Source organism: Dama dama, chromosome 24 (genome assembly GCF_033118175.1).
Source record: "Dama dama isolate Ldn47 chromosome 24, ASM3311817v1, whole genome shotgun sequence".
NCBI lineage: Eukaryota > Metazoa > Chordata > Mammalia > Artiodactyla > Cervidae > Dama > Dama dama.
The window spans coordinates 21,697,014-21,724,631 of NC_083704.1; the positions used below are offsets into that span (position 1 = coordinate 21,697,014).

General features: G+C 35.8%; 1 protein-coding gene across 1 annotated transcript in view; it reads left to right on the plus strand.

Annotated features, from left to right (window-relative positions):
- The window catches only part of TOPAZ1 (testis and ovary specific TOPAZ 1), a 61,574-nt gene that overhangs the window by 21,247 nt on the left and 12,709 nt on the right, over positions 1-27,618 (plus strand). The window contains exons 5-16 of the mRNA XM_061129168.1: positions 1,020-1,084; positions 3,114-3,256; positions 4,790-4,875; positions 5,618-5,743; positions 8,247-8,310; positions 13,319-13,470; positions 13,676-13,768; positions 15,919-16,034; positions 19,322-19,388; positions 20,455-20,629; positions 21,380-21,480; positions 24,137-24,302. Coding sequence (XP_060985151.1) covers positions 1,020-1,084; positions 3,114-3,256; positions 4,790-4,875; positions 5,618-5,743; positions 8,247-8,310; positions 13,319-13,470; positions 13,676-13,768; positions 15,919-16,034; positions 19,322-19,388; positions 20,455-20,629; positions 21,380-21,480; positions 24,137-24,302 — 1,354 coding nt within the window. The remainder of the gene's footprint in view (positions 1-1,019; positions 1,085-3,113; positions 3,257-4,789; positions 4,876-5,617; positions 5,744-8,246; positions 8,311-13,318; positions 13,471-13,675; positions 13,769-15,918; positions 16,035-19,321; positions 19,389-20,454; positions 20,630-21,379; positions 21,481-24,136; positions 24,303-27,618) is intronic.

Here is a 27,618-nt window from a genome sequence, read left to right on the forward strand (position 1 = left end):
GTGCCATCTTTAATATGTTCAGTTTTTATGTATAGAATGATTCCTTCTCTTTTAATTAATGAAAATTAATTGCTCAGGTCCTGTACCAATTCCATACTGTCAATTACTTGAAAAATAAAAACAGTAAGGAAGGCTTGCTTTACAAGATACCAAAATGTTTTATAAATCTAAAATATTTTTGGCTGTTCTTATATTCTTTTTTTCTAAGAAAGAAATATATATTCTTTTCTTTTAAACTCCTGTTATAATTTTTTGAATGTATAAATTAATTTGGAGGGAATTAGCATTTTTATGTTTAACATTCTCATCCAGGAACATGTTATATCCTAATATTTCGTGTTTCTCAGTTGATTTTTATAGTGTTCTTTCTAAAGGTTATAATAGTATATATAATGTGTACTGTTATTATAAAATATTCTTGTATAATTTTAGAAAGACTAGAAAGATATAAAGTAAGATATTAAGTGGTTAACTCTGGCTACCCAAATGATGGGTGATTCGGGGGATTTATTTTGGTGCCTGTTTTTCAAAAGCCTAGTATTTGAGCATGTATAACTTTCTTGTAATTAGAGAATCACAATTCCCAAAACAGTTATTGTAAAGAGCTTTAAGTATAGCAACATTTTAAATAGGTATAACTATTCCTAATGAAAAATACATTTATGTTCATAAATACCACCTATAAATAAAAATCACTCAAAGCTTTTCTTTCTGAATAAAAGGAAACATGTTCAAAATAGTGTTCAAAATTGTTCAAAATAATTTGACATGGTAGTTTGCATAATTAAAGGTGATATCAAAAACTAGGGAAAATGTGTTGATTTATATTTTTCTGAACACTGGAAATTTTGAAGTCAGTGTTCAGTGTTTTAAATAATATAGAGTAGAATTGCTTCCTGGCTTGGCCGTAAGCTAGTTGTTTAATTAATATCTAATACATTCTGATCTGGTAAGCCTCATAGCCTAATATGGGATGTAGAGATATTCACTTGCATTTTTTAACCATAATCTCTCCACAGTGTAGATTTTCAGACAAAGTAGCTATTCAAGAAGAACAAGAAACTATTTCTGAAGTTTGCAGAAGGTCTGTAACATAATTTTTAATTACCTAATGTTAAAATAGTCATTCATGTAATTTGTGTTTTGAGCATGTTTTTCAGTCTCTCCTGTATGTAGTTGGGCTCCTATGTCATAAACAGTATGCCGGTATTATTTAATGTGTCACATATATACAGAGTCAAGGATATTATAAGTTACTTTAAAACTGTCACTAACTGTTCTCAGCCATAAATTATTTTTTGAGAAAGGAATGAGTGATGGTAATACAATAAAAGAAAAAAAAAAGATGTGGATGTGACTGTTATGAAGGTAAGAATAGCTGAAATCAGATGAGCATTGCAGTTTGCAGGTACTTTCCATGTCGGCAATGATTAGTACTGAGAGGTGCAGTACATTCACTGGGACATGTTACAGATACCAAATTTAGGTTTGAAGGGTACCTGGGAGATCATTTGATTCACCTCCCACACCCACTTTGCTGTGAGGCAAGGCACAGTCAGGTCAGGTGACAAATCTGTTCAAGTTCTTTTATGTTAAGACAGTGTTTTTCCAAATGTGAGCCTTAGAGTAGCAGCATTGTGTGGGAACTTGTTAGAATTGTAAATTATTTGTTCCATCCCTGACCTACTGAATCAGAAACTCCAGAATTAGGGCCCATCAATCTGTGTTTCAACAAGATCACCAGCTAACCCTGATACATGCTCAATTTGAGAACCTTTACATTAAAGAAAAGCCTAGTTAAGAATTAGATTGACACAGTATGATTCATTACCGCTTGAAGATCTTAAAAAGAAAATGTGACAAGGTTAACTTTTTTGTCCTATTAAAAAATTGTTTTCAAGCTAAATAGTTGTAACCTGCAGAGTTTTGTCATCACCTTGGCTCTGCCATAATGACCAGGAGTGTGATATTGGGCAAGTCACCCCCTTACCCTGGATTTCATCATCTAATCAAAATAAAAGAAGTTTGCTAGAAAGTCTTTTCCATCTATAAAATTCCATAATTCATATTTCTTTGTTTTATGTTACCTGGTTTACTTTGTTTTATTTGGAGGAGAGTTATGATGATGGCTGGATGGCATCACCGACTCTATGGACATGAGTTTGAGTAAACTCCAGGAGTTGGTGATGGACAGGGAGGCCTGGTGTGCTGCGATTCATGGGGTCACAAAGAGTCGGACACGACTGAGCAACTGAACTGAACTGAACTGAACTATGATGATGGCACATATCAGGGATATCCCTAGTTGGGGAGAGAAACAGAAATTTTTATTTTGTGTGAAATGATTAAACTCCATCAGTGCTACTAGGTTTCAACTGTTATAAGCATTGCCCCCTCTTCTTACTATTTTTACTCTCCTCTGGCTTATTAGAATTGTATTTAAGGTAAAATGTTTTAGCATCTGAATAAGGACATGAATCTTTCTCTGAGAAAGTAAATTCATTTCTATCTGTTAGTTCTAAGGTAGTTCTCACCCTTCCACCTGCTTAAGTTACTTATTTTTCTAGGTAAGTGACCTCAAGATTAAAGTGTTTTAATTGGCTATATAGGATCTCACTAATTAGAATATAATCAAAGCTGTTTAAATCAGAAGCCTCAAACTATGCATTTCTTATACCTTCTTCTCAAAGGAAGATCTCAAGTACATGTATAAATTTATTATATATACTTGTCCTGAAGAATAACTTTTAAGTCATTTGTTTCATTGCACTATCAGTAGAATTGTTGAATGATCTTTTCTGGATGTGGACATTGATCTAGTTCCTCCTCTAACCTTTTGGCTGGCGTGATCAAAAGTATTTTGCTCTAGTTTCAACCCCACCACCCCACTTCTCCCTACACCCTAGCCATTTAACAAGTATTGGTTTTCTAGTTAAGGCAGGAACAACCTATTGAAATTACTGAAGAATCATAGTATATAATAGTAGTATATTAGCATAGTATGTAGAACATATATATCATTAGGATGTGTTTCTACTTATTTGATTCTCATTATTTTAATGTTTTTAGAATAAATCTAAATTCTGATTTTGGTTTTTCTGCTCACACAACAGCGATTCTAAAAATACAGAGATTATGGTTGGTGAATGTCACTTAGCAGCACTGGTCTCCAAACCTCTGTGCTTACCAGTGCCATTGCCGCCTTCGAATCTAAGTGCTCATCAGGAAGACACATTACTGAATCCCTGGATGAATGGTACAATTTTCTTAATAAAGTTCTATTGACTTTTGACAATATAGAAATGATACAGGTGATTTTTCCACCCAAAACAGAAAAGTTAAGGAAAATAATTGAGGGAACTCCCTAATGGTCCAGTGGTTAGGACTCTATGCTTCCACTGCAGGGGGCACAGGTTCGATCCCTGATCAGGGAAGTAAGATCCTGCAAGCCGCAGGGTCAGGCCAAAAAAAGGAAAAAGAAGAAAATGGAAACAAGCGTAGGATATGTTAGGATTAGAAGGTTTGTGTACCTTTAGTTACTATTTTTGATTAAATAACTTCTGGGATATCTGTGTATTGTGTATTTACACAATAGTGGCAGTACAGGCAGATTACAGTTTATACCTAAAATATTCATAATTTAGTTGAGTGTTTTAGAAATTTAGAATGTACTTTATAATTTGTGTCATTTTTAATAATTCATAGTGATGTGTGTGAACAAAATAAGCTAGATTGAAGAATTAATTTAGAAATAATAAAGTCCTTTTGTGTATGTAGCTCACACCTAACTGTTCCATACCTCCCATCTCTGCCCTCATGCTGCCCGCTTTTGTGTCCGATAGCAGCAAGCCCATGATTATCGCATGTTTATAAAAGCTTTACAGGTGTCACAGTAAAACGTACTGCAAAGCTATGCAGCAAAAACTTCAACTTGTCCCAAATTATATCTGGATGCAGCCAAAGTAAAAACTGAAATGACTTAAGATAAAAAATGTTTCTATGTTATCTTTAGAAAAAATAATTTCTAAATGTCATAATTCTCATTTTAAAAGACTAAGGAATAATGATGCCTGGTATAGTAGTCAGCCTGGGCTGCCGTAACACAATTCCTCAGACTGGGTGGCTTAAGCAACAGATACTCATTCTGGAGGCTAGAAGTCCAAGATCAAGTTTCTGGTAGGGTTCGGTTTCTGGCTGTCTTCCTGGCTTACAGACGGCAGCCTTTTCACTGAGTCCTCACATGGCCTTTCCTTGGTGCATGTGCTTGGAAAGAGAGAGGGAAAGCTCACTCTTGATGTCTCTGTAAGGACACTGATTCTGTCAGATCACAGCCTCATTTTTATAACCCCATTTAATTTTAATTACTTCCACAAAGGCACATTGGGGGTTAAGGCGTCAACATGTGAATTGGAAGAGACACAATTTAGTCCATAACACCTAGGTTTGTCAGTAGTTTTTATCCCTATGAAAAGTTTATTGTGTGTAATTTGTTTAACTTATCGACCTTTTGAATATAGTACTCAATGCTGCTATGTGAGACTTTTAAGAAAGTATCCTTAGCTCATAATGAATTTAAAATGTTAAATTCAGATCTAGACATCCTTAAGGAACACCTAAGGTGTTAATCATTGTATATTTCACAGAACTATACCACTGGCAACAGCCTGTGAATTGAACACAAGAAGTCCAAAGTGAAATATTGAAACAGATAGTAGTAGTCTATTCCGTTGTTTTGAAAGGCATAAGTTATAACATATTGGAATGTAATGTCATTCTTAATCATTTATAGATTTCAGATTTCCAGGGAAACATTCTCTCCTAAAGCTACAGAATCCTGAAATTTGTGAAATATTTAAGAGGGAAAAAAATGTAGGGGTAAGTGCGTTATTTAAAAAATAATGATAATCTTATAAGCATATACTTTGGGGCTTTCTGGTTTTATTTCATTATTATCATTTAAGCAGTTCTGGACATTTTATTGATTTTAAATGGGGTTGGTGAAAAGGGACAGAAAATGTGTAGCCATTCAGAGGATGTTCACAAACAATATAAGACGTTTAAGGCTGGGGGAGCGGGGGAGGGATGGGATATCCAAAACAGAAAATAATAGGATGAATAGTTTTCTATGGTGGAGGAGAAAGCTAGTAATAAAAAGCAATTGATAGGAAAAGCTTGTTGTAAATAACTTTCACTCATTACCTTTTTTCTGTTAATTAGAAAAACTGAGGAAATTTTCAGTTCTAACAAATGCATCTGAAATAAGTATATATAAAAGTAGAAGTAACTTTTTATAAAACTAAAATGGGCAGGCACATGACGAGGAGGGAAAGTATAAACATTTAAAGCCATGTGCAGTGAAACAGTAGTAACTGGTGGACTATAAGTTTTACACTAAATGAAATTGCAGAAATTCAGACAAATAACTTTAAATTGATTGTATCATAATTTTTTTAAATATAAATTGTTTGGAGTTATTTTTTAATCAAGTTAGTGAACAATTTATCTTGATACTTTTTTTGGACATATATTATTTCTGATTGTTTCAGATGCTTTCTCACTTGATTGCTGTTAAGTGTTTTACAATTAACACAGAAAGGGAATTTGCCTAATTTTCTAGGTGTTCCAGAAGCCACTAGGGTTGATGATACCCCACAGATACTGCAAATTTCATTTTAATACGTTACGTGGCTGTGAGCGATCACAATGCAAGTTTGCCCACGTGCCTGAGCAAGGGGATGAAAAGGTAAAATATGTTAAGTCTTTGAAGTAGAGATTATTTTAATAATGATTTCAGTCATATGGTTTTAATTCAGATTTGCATCAAATCCTGATATAAGAGCTTTGCCTGATTTTGAGCTTATGTAAATGGAATCATACACTGTGTGCTTTTGTTTCTAGCTTCTTCTGCTCAACATGTTTGAGATTCATCTGTATCTTTTTACTTAATTGTAGATGTTTCTTTCTCATTGCTATATAATGTTGACTATTCCATTGTAGAGTATAGAAAAATTTATTTTGTTGATAAATACTACTTTTGATGGATGGCTTCTAAATTTGGTAAATACAGTGGTAATGCCATCAATATTGTGCATGTCTTTTGGTGAACATATATAGCCATTCTTATGGGTTATACTTGAAACTGGAATTATTGTGTCAAAGGGTTTGCATATGTTCAACTTTAGTTAGATACTGCCAGATAAATTTCTTAAGTGGCTTACCAAATTACGTGTTTAATTTGGTCTGAAAGTTCTGGTTGCTTTACATTTTCACCAGCTCTTGGTGTTAGCAACCATTTTAAGCCATTCTAGTGGGTGGGCAGTGATGCTTTCCCTCATGGTTGCTGAAGTTGAGCATTTTTCAGAATGTCTGTTGGGTATTTGAATGTCCACTTCCTGTAAATATCTAAATATTTCATCTGTATTCTAGAGGATGTCTTTTTCTTATCCATCTCAAGAATTCTTTATATACTCTGGATACAAACTCTTTGTTGCATATGTGTGTTGCAAATAATTTTTTCTACTTTGCAAGTTGCCTTTTCACACTTTTACTTTTTAGTTTTAAAATTTTTATTGGAATATAGTTGATTTGCAATGTGTGTGTTAGTTTCAGGTGTGTAGCAAAGTAAATCAGTAATATATATTTATAACCACTCTTTTTTAGATTCTATTCACCTATAGGTCATTACAGAGTACTGAGTAGAGTTCCCTGTGTTATACAGGAGGTCCTTGTTAGTTAGTGAATATATGTCAGTCCCAATCTCCTCCCCTTCCTGTTTCTCCTCTTATAACCACAAATTTGTTTTCTACATCTTTCTGTTTTGTAAATAAATTCACTGGTACCATTTTTTCAGATCCCACATATGAGCGATATAATATTCATCATTCTGTGTCTGAATTACTTCACTTAGTATGATCACTATCTCTAGTGCATCCATCCTGCTGCAGATGGCATTATTTCATTCTTTTTATGGCTGCATAATATTCCATTGTATGTATGTACCACATCTTCTTTATCCAGTCCTCTGGCAGGACATGTAGGTTGTTTCCATGTCTTAGCTATTGTAAATAAAGCCGCAGTGAATGCTGGGATTCATGCATCTTCTAGAATGATAGTTTTCTCTAGATATATGCCCAGGAGTGGGTTGCCAGAGCATATGGTAGTTCTGGGTTTAGTTTTTTAAGGAACCTCCATATTTTTCTCCATAATGATTGTACCAATTTACATTCTCACCAACAAGCCTTTTTACCCTTTTAAAAGTGTCTTTTGGTAAATAAAATTATTAATCTTTATATATTCCAATCTTACCCATTTTTTTTCCTTTTATGGTGTTGACTTTTTACATCAGTTCAGTCCAGTCACTCAGCCATGTCTGACTCTTTGTGACCCCATGTACTACAGCACATCAGACTTCCCCGTCCATCACCAACTCCCAGAGCTTGCTCAAACTCAAGACTTTTTACACACTATTGAAGAAAATTTTTCCAAGATCATGAAGGGGCTTCCCTGGTGGTTCAGTAGTGAAGAATCTGCCTGCAATGCAGGATACACAGGTTCTGTCCCTGGGTTGGGAAGATCCCCTGGAAAGGGAAATGATAACCCACTCCATTATTCTTGCTTGGGAAATCCAGTGGACACAAGCCTGGCAGGCTACAGTTCATGGGGTCACAAAAGAGTCAGACACAACAAATAAACAACAACATGAACATGAAGATCGTCTTTTATATTTTTCCTTTAAAAATTTTGTTGTCTTATCTTTCGCATTTAGAAATCTAAGCTATCTAGGACTAATTTTTGTTTAGGATGTGAGACGAGGGTCTAGATACATATTTTTTCCCATGTGGATCTCCAGCTGACCCAACACCATCCTTTCCCCTACTGTGTTACAGTATTACTGTGTCATAAATCTGCTAATTGTGTATAAGTGAGTCTCTTTATAGGATCTATTGTCTAATCATTGGTCAATGTGTTTTTCCTTATACCAGTAAAAGAATCCCTCCCTTCTCCAATTGATTGCTGACCTTGACTTTGTTTCCTTGACTCTTTCTCTGAACAGCTTCTCTGTATAAGGGTTTTATAATAAATTCAGTATGCATTTCCCATCTTAGTTAACCTAACATCAGCTTCTTTATTCCAGTGCCTTAAATTGACTTTAAAAAAAATAGAATAAGAAAAAAGATAGGACTGAAATTTGTATAGTTTTTGTAAAATATGAAAAGGTGATTTTACATTTTTCATGACTTTTACAGGTTTGTATGGATGTGTTTAAGAAATATATAAGTATCAATGAGCTGTGTTTGCTACAACGTGCAGGTATGAGATAATAGAATGATTACTATAAAATCATTAATGCAGGTGTTTCAAACAATGCTATTGTCCTCATGGTTTAAATGTAAATTCAATACTTTCAAGTATGAAAACTGAGTGTCTTAGATTAGTTGTGTTGGTCTTAGAAAGGATTAACAATAAGTGTGGCATTTTGGTTAATAAATTTTAATCCATGTAACATTGTAATTCACTTACATACTAATATTTTCATGATGTAGAAACTTTATTTACAGGTATAAGATAGAAAAAAGGATGTTGTTAATTAGCTTAAAATCTTTCTGAAGGGATCTGTCAGAAACTGAATCTTCCCTACATCTTCATCCTTTTACACGTGTCCCTTGTAGCTGAGGAGAAGGAAATGGCAACCCACTCCAGTTTTCTTGCCTAGAGAATCCTGTGGACAGAAGAGCCTGGTGGGCTGCTGTCCATAGGGTCTTAGAGAGTCGGACATGACTGAAGCGACTCAGAAGCAGCAGCAGCTTGTAGCTGATGCATATCAATCACTCTGTGCAGTTCCCTAAACAGGCCAAAGTGAAAGTCGCTCAGTCGTGTCTGACTCTTTGTGACCCCATGGACTATGCAGTCCATGGAATTCTCCAGGCCAGAATATTGGAGTGGGTAGTCTTTCCCTTCTCCAGGGGATCTTCCCAACCCAGGGATCGAACCCAGGTCTCCTGCATTGCAGACAGATTCTTTACCAACTGAGCTATCAGGGAAGCTTCCCTGGTGGCTCAGATGGTAAATAGGCCAAGCTCTGCTTTAATAGAAAAGGCACTGCTCTTCTACCCAGGATGCCTTTCTTTTATCCCACTTCCCCATAGCAAAGACCTATTCATCTTTCAAAGCCTAGTCATAGAAAATAGGATTATCTCCATTACACCCTTATCTGACTCCATAGCCTCATCCCATTCTCTGCTCCCATCTCCCCCTACTACATTGTGAGTCCCAAAAAGAAGGGACCAAGCTTTAATATTTGTCAAGTTGACAAGTTCACAAGGGGGAAGTACTGAGAAGGTGGGACTCCCCATTACCCTATTTAACCTTAGGTTCATTTTTATCTGTTTGATATTTGAATTTCCACATAAAATCCTTTTTCCAGAAGTTGTCTGATTAAAACCATTATGTAAAACTACTGCTGCTTGGTATATACCAGAAGGAAATCTTCACTGTTGAGTTATACCAAACATTTAAAGAACTAATATCAATTCTCAGACTTTTCCCAGAAATTGAAGAGGAGGGAACACATTGATATAAAATTCCTCAACAAAAACTAGCAACCTGAATTGGAAGGATCATAGACCATGACCAAGTGGAATTTGTTCGTAGAATACAGTGTAGTTCAGCATACAAAAATCAATCCAAGTAACCACATTAACAGAATGAATGGAAAAAAACACATGATCTTCTCAGTTTATGCAGAAAAAGCATTTGACAAAATTCAATACCCTTTCATTGATTAAAAAAAAAAGAAACACTCAAAAGACAAGAATAAAAGGAAACTACCTCAACATTTAAAAGCCACATCTGAAAACCTCACAGTAAACACCATATTTGGTGGCAAAAAAGTGAAAACTTTTTTTTCCTAAGATTAGGAACAAGGCAAGGATGCCTACTTTCACCACTTCATCAACAGAGATGGAAGTTCTCGCCAGAGCAATTAGACAAGGCGTCCATTTCAGAAAGGAAGAAGTCAGTGGCCTGTGTGCAGATGATATGACCTTATATGTAGAAAATAATTAAGATTCTGAGGGGAAAAAAGCTGTTAGGGTTAATAAGTGACCAAGTCAACATGCAAAAATCATTTGCATTTCTATACACTGAAATTGAGCACCCTGAAAAGGGAATTACAAAAACAATTCCATTTACAGTAACTCGAAAGAATAAAATATTTAAAAACTAATTTAACTAAAAAAGTGAAAGACTTGTACAACGAAATCTACACAACATTGCTGAAAGATAAATTAAAGATACATCCCATGTTCACAGATTGGAAAACTCTGTACTCTTAAAATGTTATTACTAAGATCATGGCATCCAGTCCCATCAGTTTATGGCATATAGATGGGGAAACTGTGGAAACACTGACAGGCTGTATTTTCTTGGATTCCCAAATCACTGCAGATGGTGACTGCAGCCATGAAATTAAAAGACACTTGCTCCTTGGAAGAAAAACTATGACAAAACCTAGGTGGCGTATTGAAAAGCAGAAACATTACTTTGCCAGCAAAGGTCTGTATAGTCAAAACTATGGTTTTTCCAGTAGTTATGTATGGATGTGAGAGTTGGACCATAAAGAAGGCTGAATGTCAAAGAATTGATGCTTTTGAACTGTGGTGTTGGGACAAGACTCTTGAGAGTCCCTTGGACTGCAAGGAGATCAAACCAGTCAATCCTAAAGGAAATCAACCCGGAATATTCATTGAAAGACTGATGCTGAAGCTGAAAGTCCAGTACTTTGGCCACCTGATGCGAAGAGCCAGCTCATTGGAAAAGACCCTGATGCTGGCAAAAATAGAAGGCAGGAGGAGAAGGGGATGACACAGGATGAGATTGTTGAATGGCATCACCAATTCAGTGGACATGAGTTTGAGCAAACTCCAGGAAGAAGTGAAGGACAGGGGAGCCTGGCGTGCTGCATCCATGGGCGCACAAAGAGTCAGACACGACTGAGCAACTGAGCAACCACCACCCATGTTAATAGATTGGGAGACTCAGTATTATTAGAATGTCATTACTTCCCAAGAGAGCTGCAGATTCGATGCAATCTCTATCAAAATGCCAATAACTCAGTAGAAATAGAAAAACCCATCCTAAAACTCATATGGTATCTCAAGAAGTCCTGAAATAATCTTGAAAAAGAAAAAACTGGAGGACTCATACTTCCTAAGTTGAAAACTTACTCCAGAGCTATTTAATCAAAAGTGTGGTGCTAGCATAAAGGGAGACATATAAATCAATGGAATAGAATAGAGAGCCTAGACATAAACCCTTACATATATGATCAAATGGTTTTTGAAAAGGATGCTAGACCATTCACCAGCAATAGTTAGATAGTGTTTTTCAGCAAATAATGCTGGAAAACTAAATATCCAAATGCAAAACAGTAAAATTGAACCCTTATCTAACACTGTATACAAAAGTTAGTTCAAAATGGATTGAAAACCTTGATGTAAGGTAATACAACAATAAAACTCTGAGAAGAAAGCATGAGGAGAAAAACATCACAATGTTGGATTTGGCAATGATTTCTTGGATATGAAACCAAAGTCAGAGGCAACAAAGAAAAAATATAGATAAATTGAACTTCATGAAAATTTGAAAATTTTGTGCGTTATGAGACAATATCAACAAGATGAAACAGCAGCCCACCGAATGGGAGAAAATATTTGTAAATCATATATCTGATAAGGGATTAGTATCTAGAATACATAGAGAACCCTTAAGACTCAACAACAACAAAACCTTATTCAAAAATAGGCAAAGTATTTGAAGAGATGTTTCTCCAAAGAAGATACACAAATGGCCAATAAGCATGTAAAATGATGCTCACCATCACCAGACCTAAGGGAAATGCATATCAAAACTACATTGAGATACCACCTCATATCCATTAGAATGACTGCTATCAAAAAAAAAAAAAGTGTTAGGATGTGGAGAAATTGAAACCCTCATGCACTATGGGAAGGAATGTAAAATTGTACAGCACTGTGGAAAAGTATGACAGTTGCCAAAAAAATTAAAAATAGAGTTACCATATGATCCAGCAATTCTCCTGATATATACACGAAAGAATTGACAGCAGGGTCTTGAAAGATACTTGCACACCCCTATTTATAGCAGCATTATTCACAGTAGCTAAAATGTGAGGCAATGCAAGAGTCCATTAAGAAACGACTTTTCAGAGCTTCCCTGGTGGCCCAGTGATAAAGAATCCACTTGCCAATGCAGGAGACACAGGTTGGAGCCGTGGTCTGGGAAGATCCCACACGCTGCAGAGTAGCTAAGTGCATGAGCCGAACTATTGAGTCTGTGCTCTCAAGCCCAGGACAACTTCTGAGCCCATGTGCCACAACTACTAAAACCTCCGTACGTAGAGCCTGTGCTCCACAATGAGAGAAGCCACCGCAGTGAGAAACCCACATACCACAACTAGACAGTAACTTCCACTTGCCATAACTAGAGAAAAGCCCATGCAGCAACAGACACCCAGCCCCAGCCCAGCCAAAATAAGTAATTTCTTAAAAATAAATTTTAAAGAAACACTTTTTCAGTGGAAACTAATCAGTGTTGTAGTTTTTAGGAGAAGGCGCATATCATAAACTAGAATAAAAATATCCCCAGGGTCAACATGTTGATCAGGTTAAAACAGAGAGAAGGGGTATATGTCAAAATAGACTGCTTCCACTCTTAAACAGGCCACTGCCTAAAGTCCCCCTGAGACTCTCAGAGTTCATGTTGAAACCACGATGTTTTAGGTAATTTGGTCCTATTTTTTGTGGCTAGCACATGAGTTAGATCCTAATCTAGTACTTAACATCCTGGTTGACATGTTGTTGCCATTTAACTTTTGCTTTAATGTGTTTTCATCAAATATTTCTGATACTGGAAGTGTATCTTTTAAGAAATTGAGTTAATGCTGCTGCTGCTGCTAAGTCACATCAGTCGTGCCCAACTCTGTGTGACCCCATAGACGGCAGCCCACCAGGCTCCCGTCCCTGGGATTCTCCAGGCAAGAACACTGGAGTGGACTGCCATTTCCTTCTCCAGTGCATGAAAGTGAAAGTGAAGTCGCTCAGTCGTGTCTGACTCTTCGCGACCCCATGGACGGTAGCCTCCCAGGCTCCTCTGTCCATGGGATTTTCCAGGCAAGAGTACTGGAGTGGGGTGGAGTTAATGCTACTTGATCTTTAAATATAGAAAAATTGTCTAATTTAGGAAAGGTGACTGTCTTAAAAGCAGCAAATGACTTTACTGTGTATTTCATCATTTTCAGCAAACATGTTTATGGAGTACTACAGAAAGTTTCTTCCAGGTATACACTTTGATTTACAAGTATTAAATGACCTTCTAAATTCTTTACTCAGACACTGTTTATTGAAAGAAGTATTTCAGGTCATGAACCTCTGCATAATGATTAAGATGCTGGTAAGTAACCTGAAAATACATTTTTCTAATATTTTAAGTTAATTTCTCTGATACATTTCTTATATGTATAATTTAGCAGTTGAATTTCTGTTTGTTAAATACTTCCTAGAGAACACTTGTGTTTTTCAGCATAAACAAATTCGAGAAACTTAAAGTATACTGAAATAAGACATGAAAATGAGTGTAATTTTTTTGTTTTATCCAGCCTGCTCTGAAAATATTACTAAAAATATTTGAGTATGTGGCAACTATGAAATTAAGGAATGCTGTACCTGCTTTAATTGATATCTTTTGCAAGGTATGATTTTTTGTTTTATCCATTTTATTCTTTAATAGTGCGTAACCAAGAAAATAGTGATTTCTGCTTACTCTTAAATTGTCTTTTACTCACATTTTTTATACCAAAGAATTACATTTTCAGAAATGTTCTTTTTCTCCTGAAGTAGGGTTTATAAACAGACTCCAGTGACTAACAGGCCTTGCCCTTAATTAAATAGTTCTAAGGATGCCAGGTGACTTCTTACAAATTCATGAACCATCCTCATCTCTACTTCTTAAGAATGATTGAAGAGAATTTTCTTTTTCAAAAAGATTTGAGGTCATATATAACAAAAATAAATACACAAATCAATGTATAAATAAGACATTGTTACCAAACAAGGTAGATAGATAAGAATATGGTGGTTGTGGTAGTTTAGTCACTAAGTCGTGTCCAACTCTTTGTGACCCCGTGGACTGTAGCCCACCAGGCTCCTCTGTCCATGGAATTCTCCAGGCAAGAATACTGGAGAGGGTGGCCATTTCCTGCTTCAGGGGATCTTCCCAACCCAGGGATCAAACCCACATCTCCTGCGTTGCAGGAGGATTTTTTAACCACTGAGCCACCAGGGAAGCCAAAGAATATGGTGGCAAGGAGTTAACTTTATATTTGGCATATAGCAAAAAGAAAAAGATTTTTATATTTTTTAAAGTATATTAAAATTTTTACTGTTGTTAAATATTTCTTAGTATTTGGTGCTTTCATTTGCTATTTCATTTGCTACCATTTCATTTCAGAGTAGGTCTATAGCAGGAAAACACGCCACTTCCCGCCCATTCTCTTTAGGAAGCAGCATTTGAACCAGTTTAGCAGATGAACAAATATTTCGGTGAATATCTCTAGTTTCACATTACAAAACTTGTCAAACTTACTTGCCTGGAAATTTTTTTAATCAGGAATTACTCAAACTTCCAGTTACATAAGAGCTGAGTAACAGGGATGAAGTGTATGGCACGGTATAGTTAGTAATTGTAATATCTTTGTATGGTGACAGATGGTAACTAAACTTATCATGGTTATCATTCTGTAATGTATAGAAATGTCAGATCACCGTGTTGTGCAGGAGTAACTAACATAGTGCTATAGGTTAATTATACTTCAAAAAACAAACTTGCAAAAAAGGAAATAAGATTTCTGGTTACCAGGAGCAGAGGGTAAGGGAATTGGAAACTGGATGAAGGTGGTAAAAGGTACAAACTTCCAGTTACAAGAGAAATAAGAACTGTGTGTGTCACTCAGTCGTGTCTGACCCTTTGTGACCCCATGGACTTTAACCTACTTGGTTCCTCTGTCCACGGAATTCTCAAGGCACAAATTTTGGAGACAGTTGCCATTCCTTTCTCCAGGGGATCTTCCCAACCCAGGGGTCAAATCAGGGTCTCCTGCATGACAAGCAGATTCTTTACTAACTGAGCCACCAGGGAATCCCTATGTATTATACAACGTGATGAATATAATTAACACTGCTATATGTTATATATGAAAGTTGGTAAGAGAGTAAATCCTGAGAGTTTTTAACACAAGGAAAAATTTTTTTCCTTTTTCTTTTATTTTGTGTTTATATTAGGTGATAGATGTTCACTAAAATTATTGTAATCTTTTCATGATATATGTGAGTCAAATCATTATGCTGTATACCTTAAACTTATACAGTTGCTGCATGTCAGTTATTGATATAGCTCAGTAAAATTGAAGATAGATAAATTAAAAAAAAAAAAAAGGAAGAAATTACTGATCACCTAGAGTCATTGTAGAAAACCTCAACTTGATATATCTCAGGGATTTTATCATCCGGCATACAGTGTAACCACAGTGCTATACTTACTAAAAGACAGAATTAGTACCAAGCAAGATGTTCAGTTGATAAAGTAGTAGACATAACTTGGAGAAAAGGATTAATATTGTTCAAGTTTAAATTCAAAAGTATTATTTTCATTTTTGCTTTAAATTCTTGATGTAAGGTGTCCTATGGTGGTTCTCAAATATTTGAAGAAAAATATGCTTCAGATTTTTTAATGAATTTTAATTCTGTCTCCATGTTTCACTTCTTCCATCAGTCTGTTAGTTTTTCCCACACACATTGGTTTCACATTTTTAAAAGAATGACTACTCTTTACCCTCTTCCACAGCTCGTTGAAGCTGGGATGGTACTTGACCCAGAACACTTTAACTATATCATTAAGCTTTTATACCAAATACAGGCTTCCAAGCCAGAAATAACTGCAGTTCTGGAAATGAAATCCAGGTAAGAAAATCATTATAATTAGGACTAAAATATTTGTATTTTGGTGGGGACTTAAAAAGGATGAAGACAAAGCACTTATCATTCTTCATATGCCCAACATAAGCCCTTGTCCCCCTCTTGGTTATGGCCTGGTCACATTGTCATCAGCTGCCTCTAGCTAGCCCTCCTGGCCAGCCTCACCACATCTTTTTCATCACCTGATTTCATCTCGCTACCTGGCAGATCAAATGTAAAGACTCTTTTGCTTTGTTTCACAACTTACTTAATTCTACTTAATGCACTCTCTTACGTGTATTCAAATTACTTTAATCCTTCTTTCTCTTTCACTCACTTCTTGTCATGTTAACTAGATAAAATATTTTAAGGTCTCTCCTTCATTCTTTCTCTGACTTGTTTGCTTTCTCTGTCTAGTTTATGCGCCTCAAAAGGCCTTAAAAAAAAAAAACAGACCTATAATAATTACAAGAGTAATACCATAAATACCTGTATTGAGAAAAAGGAAAGCCATGACTTTGATAAAAATTTTATTAAACTGTCACATACATAGAGAAAAGTATACAAATTTTAGGTGTTTAAATGAACCATAACTTTTTAACAAAGTCAGATTTGATAAAATGCAAATGACGCCAACCAGAAAAGTCCTTGAGAAAGCCCAGTAAGCTCCTTCAGAGGCACTTCCACATTTATTTCATGTTTCATGATCCTCTGATACAGAGGTTCCCACACTAGTATCCCGAGGCCAAAAGAAATACATTAACAGTAGCATTTATTAAGAGGTTAGATCCAAACAAATTAATAGTAGTTTGATAGTGTCTGACAGATGTCGTGAAAATATTAAAATTACCTGAGGAGCCCCTGTGAATTTGCTCTAGTGCCTTTTTATTAGTTCCCTTTTTCTCCCCATACCCATTTGGTGTGATTATTCATTTATAGATCATTTAAATTTATTTGTTACTGTTTGTATTATATTTTCAGTTATCCCACATCATAGTCTGTTTGATTTGGAAAAGTATGTGAAATACTACTGTTGGTTGTAACCATCAGTATAAACAGATGCAATGAGAAATGTTGCTCCCCCTTACCCCTACTCTACCATTTCTGTTTCCTCCTCCTTTTCACCCCTTTTCCACCTACATACTAGAGGTAACCAATCTTTCAGTTTCTGGGGTTATCCTCTTATAATGAGCAGATACTTATATATTTTCTTATACCAACTTCTTTGTTACACACAGTGTAGCATATAATGAATTTCAAATTTGCTTTTTTCACTCAAACAGTATATCCTGGAGATCAGTCTAAATCAGTTTAGAGGGAAATTTGTCAGTTTTTAATAAAAGCAAAGTACTCCATTGTTTGAATGTACTTCAGGTTATTCAATCAATGTGTGGGTTTTTAAGTTGTCCCCAATATTTTGCAATTTAAAACAATGCTACTAATCTTGGATTGGAAAAATTAATATTGTTAAAATAGCCATACTACCCAAAGCAATCTAGATTTAATGCATTCCCAATCAAATTAACCATGACATTTTTCACAGAACTAGAACAAATAATCCTACAATGTATATAGAATCACAAAGTCAAGAATATTCAATGGAGAAAAGACAGTCTCTTCAGCAAGTGGTGTTGGGAAAGTTGAACAGCTTCATGTAAATCAGTGAAGTTAGAACATTACCTCACAAAATGTACAAAAATAAAATTATTCAAAGACCTAAATATAAGACATGACACTTTAAAAATCCTAGAAGAGAGCATAGGCAAAACATTTTCTGATGTAAAATGTGGCAATATTTTCTTAGACCAGTCTCCCAAGGCGAAAGAAATAAAAGCAAAAATAAGCAAATGAGACCTAATCAAACTTAAAAACTTTTGTACAACAAAGGAAACCGTGAACAAAATGAAAGACAACTTACAGACTGGGGGAAAATATTTGTAGAATGAGGCATCCAACAAGGGTTTAATTTCCAAAATACATAAACAGGTCATACAACTCAGTATCAAAAAAACACCAAAAAAAAAAAACCCCACCCAGTCAATAAATGACAGAAGACCTAATTAGCCATTTCTCCAAAGAAGATATGTAGATGGCCCACATGAAAAGATGTCCAACGTTGCTGATTATTAGAGAAATGCAAATCTACGGTGAGGTACCACCTCACACCAGTCACAATGGCCATCATCAAAAAGTCTACAAACAGTAAATGCTGGAGAGGGTGTGAAGAAGAGGGTGCCCTCCTACGCTGTTGGAGAGAATGGAAATTGTTGCAGCCACTGTGGAGTACAGTATAGAGATTCCTTAAGAAGCCAAAAATAGAGTTGCCATATGATCCAACAGTCCCATCCCTGGGCATTAATCCAGAAAACATGAAGCCTCTAATTTGAAAAGATATGTGCACCACAGTATTCATAGCAACACCATTTATAATAGCCAAGACAGCGGAAACAACCTAAGTGACCATCCACAGATGAATGGATAAAAATTAGGAACTCGTCCTTCCTTTTCAATGCTCTGGAATAATTTATAAAACATTGGGACTAATTACCAAAATTGACCCCATAGTTGGCTCTTCTACAGTATTAACAGTTTATTGGCTCCCTCCTCTTTGCACCTTTTCTTGTCCTCTTCCCAGTTGCCAAAGCATACTTCTTTAATTTTTGTTTTTTTTTCCTGTCCCTGAAGCTATCCATGCATTTCACATTTGCTTTGTTCAAATCATACAAACTTCTAAATTCCTTCTGTGTGGTTTATGTTCTCATCTACCCACTTGTTTTCCTTAGCATTTTCAAACTTTGTGTGGACTTTGTAACAGTGATTTTTAGTCACTGTTAGGTCCTTCTGCTAGTTTCCTTCTATGGTTCTCCCCTTACAGATACTTTTTGTTTGCTCGATTTGGTTGTTGTGGTTAGTGTTTGCTTGCCTCATATCCTTATGGAGCAATAAGGGTGGAGTGAGAGCAGCAGAGAGCAAGTGCTAGGATTTCTTTTGTGTGTGTGTTTTTTTTTTTCTCTTTGTATTCACAATTATTTTGAAGCTTTGACATTCTCTGTGTTCAAGTTGAGATGAAAGTATGGTTTCATATGGAATTGTTTTTTCCTCCTCATTGCCTGTGGTTCAGGAGGAAATAGTTTAAGTAAGGTAACTGTGCAATTACCATTTTATTCAGCACTAAAGAATTTTTATAGCATATTACTCTTTCTCCAGTCTTTTAGGTATAAGTTAACAAATGAATTAGAAGCAATATTGACTTCGGGGGAGTGAACATAATTAACCCTTTTCTGTTGTTAAAGGTTACACATGAGACAATTTAAAAAGAACTGGAAATGTGACTTAGAGGCAGCCTTGAATGAAATAGAGGTACGATGCTTATCTTTTAAATATGTATCTGGGAACTCTGAAAACCAGTAACAACAAAGAATCTGAATAGTAACCCAGTTTTAAAAAAAGGTTTACAAATGCAGCTGTTACACAGAGAAAAGAAGGAAAAGAAGTATAATTTTTTGCAAGTTAATGCCTTCAAATGGAAACATAATTTCTAGAGTTTGAACTATTCTAAAAATCATTCTAGACATAGTTGTTCAGTTAAAAATTAACGTATGTTAAGCTATAGTAATCTATAGCTTGGCTTTTAATTCTTGTAACTAGGTGGACTCCTTCAGTACATGAGTGAGTTGGCTTTTTTGTCATGATCCATGGGTGATCATATTGAATGGACAGGATGTGACCTGACAGGGTAAAGCCATGGTCACTGTGTGCTCTCCAAGCACTTAGAGTCTGAATAAGAAATAGAGGACTTTCAGGATGACTTGACTTTTTAAGATCATTTTTATACTCATTATAATAATAGTTGATCTAGTCTAAATTAATATGTATATCCTTGAAACAGTATATTTTGTTGGTATAGAAAACTTTTACTTTAGAATAGAAAATAATAGAAAGAGAGTAAGTTTAGTGAAATTTACTTTTTAGGTCCTTCTGTAGAAGAAATGTAATGCCCAAAATTGTGTGTGGGCCCCACATCACAAATGGCCAAATAATCGTAAAATGCAATCTCTAACAGTAATAAAATAATGTATTACTGTGGAAGCAGCTCAAATCATGCTGCTAGTCATCTCTTCTCTGAAAATCTATCTCCACTGTGTATTCCAGGTTTGGGGATGACGTCAATTAAGGACATTAGGAACTAAATAATTAAAACAGGTGTACGTTGACATCTGGACCTTATATAGGCTTTGCCATGGTCAGAAAAGCAAATTGTACAGTAACATGTTACTGCTGTTATAACACTTGCCAGGAAGCTTATATAAGATTTGCAGAGATCACGTCTTATTAATTTCTGTAATGCCAACATGTGCCTACCCCATAATATGTTTGCATAAATGACAGCTTACATTTTTTGTTTTGTTTTTAATAATTCTCATAGCATTGTAAAGAAAAAGGTGACTGGACCAAATTGGGAAATATATACATTAACATAAAAATGAGCTGCGAAAAATTGGCAGATTTCCAGAGATTTTGTGCTTGTATTGCTGAAACACTAACAAAAGACTGTAAAGAAGAGCAACCAGGTGTTCCATTTTGTGAATTTGCTGAAACAGGTAAATGTTGCTGTTTTGGTCAGAGTACTGCATGTTAGGGTGATATGGTGTTCTTTCTTACTGATTGATAGATTGACTGGCACGGTATTCAAAACATAAAGCTCCTAATAGTCTCCATGTTGAAGATAAATTAATAATGCAGGTTTTAGATATGATTTCTTCTCTTTTTTTTTCCATCTATTTATTATTAATTTAGATTATAATGATAAAGTGATAAAAGGTCAGTATATCAGATGTTTCATGTTCTTATTTTTCTTTTCATTCAGATTGATAAAACTGTTGCTAGCAAATTATAGTGGAGAATCTGAATTTTGGGATCACTGTTACTATCTTCACTGTTGCAAGTCAATAAAATTCATGTGTTTTTGAGACCTTTCTCTGTGTGTGTGTGTGTGTGTGTGTGTGTGTGTGTGTGTGTGTGTGTGTGTGTGAGCCCTTCACTGCTATATTCTCTGTCAGGGTTGACGAACTCTGTAAAGGAGCAGATAGTAAATATTTTAGGTGTTGCACACACAACATATGATCTGTGTCACGTAGTTTTCTTTTCAAACAACCCTTTAAAAATAAAAACCGTTCTTAGAAGCTCACAGGCTATACAGAAACAGGCCACAGGCCAGATGCGGCCCATGGGCTGTAGTTGGCCGACACCTGGTCTTTGTGGTAGTATCACTAATTCCATATTAAATTTGCCTTTTCTGTCATTCAAAGTGACTATTTCATTTTCTTCCATGTATCTACTTTGTGTTTCAGTTAGCAAAGATCCGCAGAATAGTGAAGTAGATAAAACTTTGCTGGGAAGAATCGGAATCAGTGCTATGTACTTCTATCACAAGCTGTTGCAGTGGTCCAAGGTACTTCACTAAATTTTTGTTTTGGCTTGATCTGTAGAGTGTTCGTTTTACATTTTTGTATAGAATATAAGTTAACCCTGAAAGTTAAAATTTTGCTGATTATCGCTACAGGGGGCGAATTGAGCCTCAAACAGTAAATGAATTACTAGGTGGTATATTTGGGCTTTCCTGATAGCTTAGTTGGTAGAGTCCACCTGCAATACAGGAGACCCCAGTTTGACTCCTGGGTCGAGAAGATCCCCTGGAAAAGGGATAGGCTACCCACTCCAGTATTCTTGGGCTTCCCTTGTGGCTCAGATGGTGAAGAATCCGCCTACAATGCAGGAGACCTGGGTTCGATCCCTGGTTTGGGAAGATCCCCTGGAGAAGGGAAAGGCTACCCACTCCAGTATTCTGGCCTGGAGAATTCCATGGACTGTATAGTCCATGGGGTCTCAAAGAGTCAGACACGACTGAGTGACTTTCACTTCACTTCACTTAGGTGGTGTTATTAGGAACATGTGGACAGGAGGAGGCATGAGACTGACTACCATGAAGAATCTCAGTGTGGGGAATACTTGGGAAGCTGGGCTAAATGTCATTTTTACTTGAAGCACCTGTCAATTCAGTATATTTTGCCAGCTCCTGAGTGTTGGCAGTATTACAGTTTTGGAAGACCTCTCTTAAGATGAGCCCAAGATACAATTAATAGAACTCCTTTGAAATTACTTCTTAGGATTCCCTGGAACACTGTTACCATCTTCATGTCTACCTTTGAGATTTAGCTCATTGTAGAAGCAGTGTAGGAACTCTAGGCCGTATTTTACTACCTGAGGTATACTTCCCTGAGGTGTGGGTAGAGTGATAAATTCAATAAAGTTAAGTAAAGGGCAGGAAAATCCAAAATAGGGAGAGAAGTGCTGAGATATGGAGAGTAGGATAGTTGAGAGTGAGGTTGCTATTGAATCAACTATTAAAATATAACTTTTATTCCTTCCTCCTCGTTTTTTTTAAAAATTCGTGTACTGGTTTATTTCTATGCAGTCAAACACAGGTGTTCCTCCCTCTCAATTCTCTAGTTTTTACATTTCTTTTTTCTTTTAATTTGTTTTTTTTTCTTGAAGGATAATTGCTTTACAGAATTTTGCTATTTTCTGTCAAATCTCAACATGAATCAGCCATAGGTATACATATATCCCCTCCCTTTTGAACCTCCCTCCTATCTCCCTCCCCACTTCCTTCCTTTTTATAAAGAGGTTGTTTCACAATTGAAATAATATTTAAGGACATTAAATGTGTACATGGTCACTCATGTACACATACAAAATTCAAAATTTTTTTAAAGAAAAACATTTTCAAATAATCATTGTACAGAAGATCTCCAGTTTCCAAGCTCTTCAAGAGCACTTATTATCTGATAGACCTGGACTGGACAAAATGTACTTTGTCCCCCTTCTCACAATCTAGCTTAAGGTCTATCATAGCATTAATTTCTTGGGTATTTAATGCTTGAGAATTTGAAGACTACCTAGTAGGAAAGTTCTTTTTACAACTCAGACTGATTTTGCTTTAATTTCAGAGTATATTTTAATTTTATTTGGCTGTTTTTATTTAAGATATAAGCAGTTGGTGAATTTGTGCCTATATTTTAATTTTAAATGTTCACTATATTATTCAGAATGAGTATTTTATTTGTTATCTTACTTAGCTGAATTTTTAATGAAGTGTAAATGAAAATTTTTTTTAAATGAAAATTTTTAATAAAGCTTCCTTTTTGAACATAAAAGTAAAACCATTGGGATTAAACTTAAGGTATCCCTTGAAAAATGCACTCATTTAATGCAGTCAGATTGAAAGTACTTTGACGACATAATATGCATCCGACTCAAAATAGCGTATAATATAATATGAAACAAGAGTCTGTAAACTAAAAGCCAGATCTGGCCCACAGTCTATTTTTATACTACTCATGAGCTAAGAATGTTTCTTACAGTTTTAAAGACTTAGAAATTTAAAAACAACCAAAAAGAATATGCAACTGACCAAATGTGACTTGCAAAGCCCAAAGCATTTACTATCTGGCTTTTTATAGAAAAATTTTGCTGACCCTAATAGAAATAATAACACAGATCCAATTTCTAATGTCTACCCTAGAGACAGTCCTTCTGTAGATTATGTGAAACTATTAGCCTATTGACTCAGAAAAACAATTTTCAGCCAACAATTTTATCCCTTTTTCCCCACTATCATTCTTTATCTCAATTTTATATTAAATTATCTTCTTTTCATTGGCTCTCTCTCCTGGGTCTCAGGGTGATCAACATAAGAAGAGCAAGAACATATAATGGGTAGTTTTCCACTTTAAGGCATGAAATCTTTTTGCCAAATGAGGTCTTTAGAAAGGAAGCTCACTGACTAAAACAGATGAAGGGAGATCCACTGAAGGGAGGCCCAGTGGTTAATGAGGCAAAACCCTGCTTGCTCCCCTTCCCTTTCTGTTTTCATGGCTGAGCTGGAAAGGGCTTAAGGAGAGCATCTTGAAGCAGTTTGATAGCCATCAGTCTCGAATGATGATTCAGATTGCATAATTGCCTTCTATATAATCTTCAGTGACTTTGTATCTCTATAATATTCTAAATGATTAACAATCAGTGTTCTTTTTTTTTTTTAACTCTAGGGAAGGAAGGTCTTAGATAAACTATATGAATTAAAAATACATTTTACAACTTTAAAAGGACTTATAGGGCCTGAGAAGTTAGCACCAAGATGTCAAATTGTGAATATTGCAGCAGAAATTTTTCTAAAAAGTGGAAGCCTAGATGGTGCCATTTGGGTATTAAGGGGTAAGTTCTGATACATATCAGCATGAAATGTTTTGTAAGCTTATTATAAATTCTTGGATTTGTAATTACCTCAAGTTGATATTAAATGGTGGGTGATAATTTGGCCTAAGCCTCTAGTGTTCATGTGGGTAGGAAAGGTTGTTGTGTAAAATGAAAGGAGAATGTTAACAGCTTTAAAGAGAAACTGTATGAACCTTTGTTGAAAAGTTAGTTGTTACTTTGGCCTCAGCACCATAGAAATGCTTTACCTGATTATCTCACTTAATCTTCCTGGAAACCCTGTGAGTTTGAAATTATTACAATCCCCATGTTACTGATAAGAAAATCTTGTTAGAGACAATAAGCAGCTTGCCCAAAATGACATAACAAGTAAGATGTGGAGGCCAGATTTAATCCCAGACAGCCCAGCTTCAGAGCCCAAGCTTAAGCTGCTAAGACAGGGAAATCCTGATTGCAATCTATATAAACCCTATCTTTGCATGTGCCGACAAGCTGGCTCCAAACCAAAACAATAAAGCTTGTTTTCCCTAGTAAGTCAATTCATCTAACAGAAATTACAATGCAGTTAAGCCAGCAGAAGCAACTAAGGTCAGTTGGGCATGAGGTAAATACAATTTAGAGAGCAAAGTAGCAGCACAGCATCTAATGTAGCCTTGGCTACTTAGACCATCAAGCAGATTTTATCTGATAAAATGGGATAAATAAGAATGAAGATGGAGAAGGAAATGACAACCCACTCCAGTATTCGTGCCTGGAAAATTCCATGGACAGAGGAGCCTGGTGGGCTACACAGTCCATGGGGTCACAAAGAGTCAGACACGACTGAGCGAGCGACCTATGAAGGAAAGTGAGAGCGGCTGGTGTGCGATTCACTGACAACACGGGACCAGTGAGTGATGACGTCCAGCCTGACGATGACAAGGACCCATGACTGCCACGCACGGCTACTCTTCGCCCAGGAACGTGGAAGCCACCATTCACAAGTCTATAACAAGATGACTGACAGCTGGAGGTAGTTTCCAATTCTTCGCAGCCCACTGGGTCCCAGAGTGATATCCCCGGCTCTTGTTCACAGGACTTTGCATGTATTATGGATATTAACCCTGTGTCTGTGATGTATTTTCCCTAGTGTTAGGAGTTGCTGTATATGTAAATGGAGCCAATAAGGGTCTGGATTGTTAAGAAAAGGTACAGTATGAGGGGAAAGAAGCCCGTGTGGTGACCAGGAACAGCAACATCGAATGGAAACAGTTACTACAAAGAAGCTGGTGCTTCGGAAGGAAGAGCAGCTGGGACGAGTGTCACAAGCAAGCATGTTTACAAGGCTCTAATGAGATGAAGCAGAGGAAGTCCTTGATGAACCGCTCAGTGCTGTGCACACCAGAGGTGATGCCAGCTTTTGGACTTACACGAGAGAGAAACAAACCCTCTTGTTTAAAAAAAAAAAAAAGAAGAAACCTCAAGAGTCTCAGAGTTTAGATGGAAGACAGGATAAACACATAAGTAAATAAAATTGGAAGCTTTTGCATTAACACACACAACTAGCATACGTACATATTTATCTATATATAAAACACGTGCATTTATCGAATGCTGAGAGTTTATGGAATACAGAGGTTGTGACTAGACTTCATGATCAAAAGCTTGTTGGAAAAGGTTTTCTTCAACTTAACAAATGTAGCCAGTGAAGTTTCCTGGGAGAAAGATTAACCGAAATAGAAAGGTACAACACAAAATACAAATATACAAATACAAAATAGAATGTTTATAAAAAGAGGAAGTAGCAAAATGCAAGCCAGAGTTCACAAGCTCCATGAGAAAGAAAAAATGTGGCAAGAAACGGAAAGGTAAAATAGTTGGAAAAGAAGTGTATAGGTGATCATCTGCCTAAAAGTTTCTGGCAAAATCAGTCTTTCTCTAACTGGAGATTCTGGGAGAGTTTGCAGGAGGGGTATGCAGTGGGTTATGGAGATTTACAGTTTTTACAAATTTGATGTTTCAAGTTTGAGATGATCTTTTTAAATTCTGTCAGTTATCAACACAAGATTTTCTTTTGCAGTGACCTTTTCAATTGAAAGTCATTTTCATAAGTAAGATTTTATTTCTTCTAAAAAAGGATAATTCTGTGTTGTCACCAGAACTTTTTTTGTTCTTCAGAGGGTTCTGCAGTGAACAGGCCATTGTCAAGAAAGGAAACACAAGTGGCTTGATCTCACTTGTAATAACTGAGAAATAAACATTAAAATCCTAAGCACTTGTCAGACCAGCAAAGATTAAAGTTTAGTGATATGCTTTTTGTGAGGGTATAGAGGAATGAACCTTCACACGGATTGTCTTTAGGGGCTTTCTGACAAAAATATCTGTCAAAATTTAGTAATGCATATTTCCTTTAATCTGTTAACTCCATCTCTAGGAATTTGTCCTACAAATACATTTATTTCTATATTCGAAGGTATGCACTGTAAGTTATATGAAATCTTTTTTTCTTTTACCATCAACAATGATAAAGAATTCCAGATAACTTAAGTGTCCATTAAGGATGTAACAGTTAGTGAAGCTGTGTAACAGCCATATGATGGAGTAGAATGAGTTAGAGCCACAAAAACTCATTGGAATGATCTCCAGGATTTATTACCAAATTAAAAAAGGAATATCCTGAATGGTGTACACAGTATGCTACCATTTGTGTAAAAAAAAATTTTTAATGGATACATACATATTTGCTTTATACCCTTAAGATAGTTGCAGAAGGATGCATAAGAAACAATTGATGATGGTTGCTTCTGGGAAGAGGAATTGAGTGTTTGCAGGACAGGGATGAGAGGCATATTAGCTGACATATTTTTCCTATATTTTTTCCTTTTAAAAACATGTGCGATTATTACCTATTAAACTTTTTAAAGAAGGGGTTTACATACACTTATGTTTGAGAACTGTAGAATATTTTACACGTTTTTATTTAATGTGCAGCAGACATTTTGGTGAGAAGTACTCCATTGTTTTGACTTTTCATGTGTTCACTCTCCCATTTTAAACTCTTGCTCAGCACCTTGTTTTCTGGCAAATGATCAACAAATTCCTACCTTGCTTTATACCCTTACCAGCATTTTAAAAAGGGGGAAAAAGCCTTAAAACCACAATTTTATAATCAAGGTTTGAAGCCTGAAAAATAAGTATCTTAACATTCTAGAGTACAAATTTTTGTTTTGAAAAAAGTTATGCTATTTGTTGAGAAACTGCTCTTAAATTTTAAAGTAACTTTTATTGTCTTTATGTAAGTAATACTTAGTCATTTAGAGAAATAATAAGGGATGGA